This window comes from Hevea brasiliensis, unplaced genomic scaffold, assembly GCF_030052815.1.
Source record: "Hevea brasiliensis isolate MT/VB/25A 57/8 unplaced genomic scaffold, ASM3005281v1 Scaf731, whole genome shotgun sequence".
Taxonomy (NCBI): Eukaryota; Viridiplantae; Streptophyta; class Magnoliopsida; order Malpighiales; family Euphorbiaceae; genus Hevea; species Hevea brasiliensis.
Window position 1 is genome coordinate 1 of NW_026615286.1, and position 1,892 is coordinate 1,892.

General features: G+C 35.7%; 1 protein-coding gene across 1 annotated transcript; it reads right to left on the minus strand.

Moving 5' to 3' along the window:
- Positions 1 to 490: 490 nt before the first annotated feature.
- Positions 491 to 1,400, minus strand: LOC110635488 (uncharacterized). The gene has a single exon (XM_021784847.2). It carries the CDS (start codon positions 1,385 to 1,387, stop codon positions 491 to 493), a length of 897 nt encoding a protein of 298 aa, XP_021640539.2. The 5' UTR covers positions 1,388 to 1,400.
- Positions 1,401 to 1,892: the final 492 nt, after the last annotated feature.

Sequence of the window (1,892 nt, forward strand, 5' to 3'; positions counted from 1 at the left end):
CATGGTGGGGGCAAAGAATGAGAGGAACATCAGCTTCAGATGTTGACAGAAAGCACTCTTATACATATGCAAACCCAGACAAAATGCCCTTGGCCTTGAAATCTAGCCGCCTGTTCCCTTTTCTAATGCCCGCTTTTTCTGCTAGTTTATGTAAGCATCCTTTCCAGAACATCCCAGTAACTTTGCAACTACAAAATCCATTGCACAACAGAGCCATTGGCCATGGAAAGCTCAGTGGTTAAAGATTTATCTCCTAATGTACTTCTCAAATTTGAATAAAATGTGAAAATTTGTTTACCAAAAAACACAAAACAAAGCCTAATTTATTTAAACATCAAATCCTAATTCAATATCTAAAGTCACTGAACCCGAAAACCCCATGCATCACTGAGGGAAGATTTAAAGAGGAAAAATTCAAATCATTAATCACCAGTAGAATTGAATAAATGTATACAAAAAAAATTCTTTTAGGTTAGTATTAACAACGATTTCAATTAATAAGTGAAATTGCATTCATCTCATCAACCAGCTCCTGCCTGGAGTTTGCCTTTTTGCTCATCCTTTTCTTAATCTTTGGACTCTTTTTACAACTTGTTTGGCTCACCAATTGCCTTGCCGGTTTCATCCTTCTCACATCTTCTTTATACTTCCCAAAATTCTGCCGCAAGTCAAGCTCCTCATCTAGTTGCTCGCAATCATCTGTGGTCTGATCAGATTCAAGAGTAAGATTTACAATTTTCTTCGGAGATGTGTTCTCTAGATATTGAATTATTTCTCGTCTAGGTTTGCTCAAGAAAATTCCAAGTTCTAAGGACACAAAAGCATCAAGACAAGCGTACTCTATCTGTTCAATTGTAAGCTCCTTAGCATTCCATTCACTCATTGTGATTTTTTTTGGCTTGGGAATCACTTTCTGAAGCAAATCAAGCACTAAAGCCTTCAATCCCATCCCTCGATAGACTGTGTCGTGATATTTATTGGCCGCCCAGTAACCTACATCTTTTGTATGAGCCACATGCAGTTCATAATCTTCAAATAGTTTATCAGCATCATTATGCACCTCTTTACCAACAAATTTGAATTTCTTGTTCCCAAGAAATTGGATCAAAGATGGTGGGATATTGTCTGCATGGTAAAGTTGAAATATAAGGCATCTTTTACCCACACAGAGTTGAATGATGGCAACCTGTTGGTGTCCATGAGGTTCAGTAGGCATACACCATTCGGTGTCAAGGCCAATGAGAAGTTTGTTCAGTTTACGCTTGTGGATATGCATTGTATTAGCTATCCATTCATCGACAACAGCAGCTGTTGCTGTGACGGTTGTGAAGATATGATCACCATAGTATTGAATATCATGTATGGAGGAAGGACCTGCAAAAGACATTGTTAAGGAGAAGAGACAGAACATGAAGTAGTTTGCTAAAAGGGTTCATTTATATAGAAAACAATAGAGTTTCCATCAATCAATAGAAATTGAACAACTTAGCCATAAGGGTCATGGCACCTCTACAGGCAAACACATGTTTTTATTTTAAATTCCAACAGACATGATTGTTTATTTTCAAAATTAATTAAATAGGCACATCTCTGAGTAGATATGACTGTCTGTTTTTAATAGACATGTCTATTTATAAGCAGACACATCTATTTATTAATAGACACAACTATTAAGATTTATTTATGAAAATAAAATAATAAAAATAAAATTAATTATTTTATTTTCACAAGTTCATGTGTTAAAGGGAGAAGCATACTACACGTATTCCTGGAGTATCTCACTACATGGTCAAGGGCAACATGAAGTATAAAGCTACTACAACAAGGTTTACAAGCTAATAATTATATGAAAAACCTCTACTTAAGTTGTTAACCCCTTAATAGTATCCATT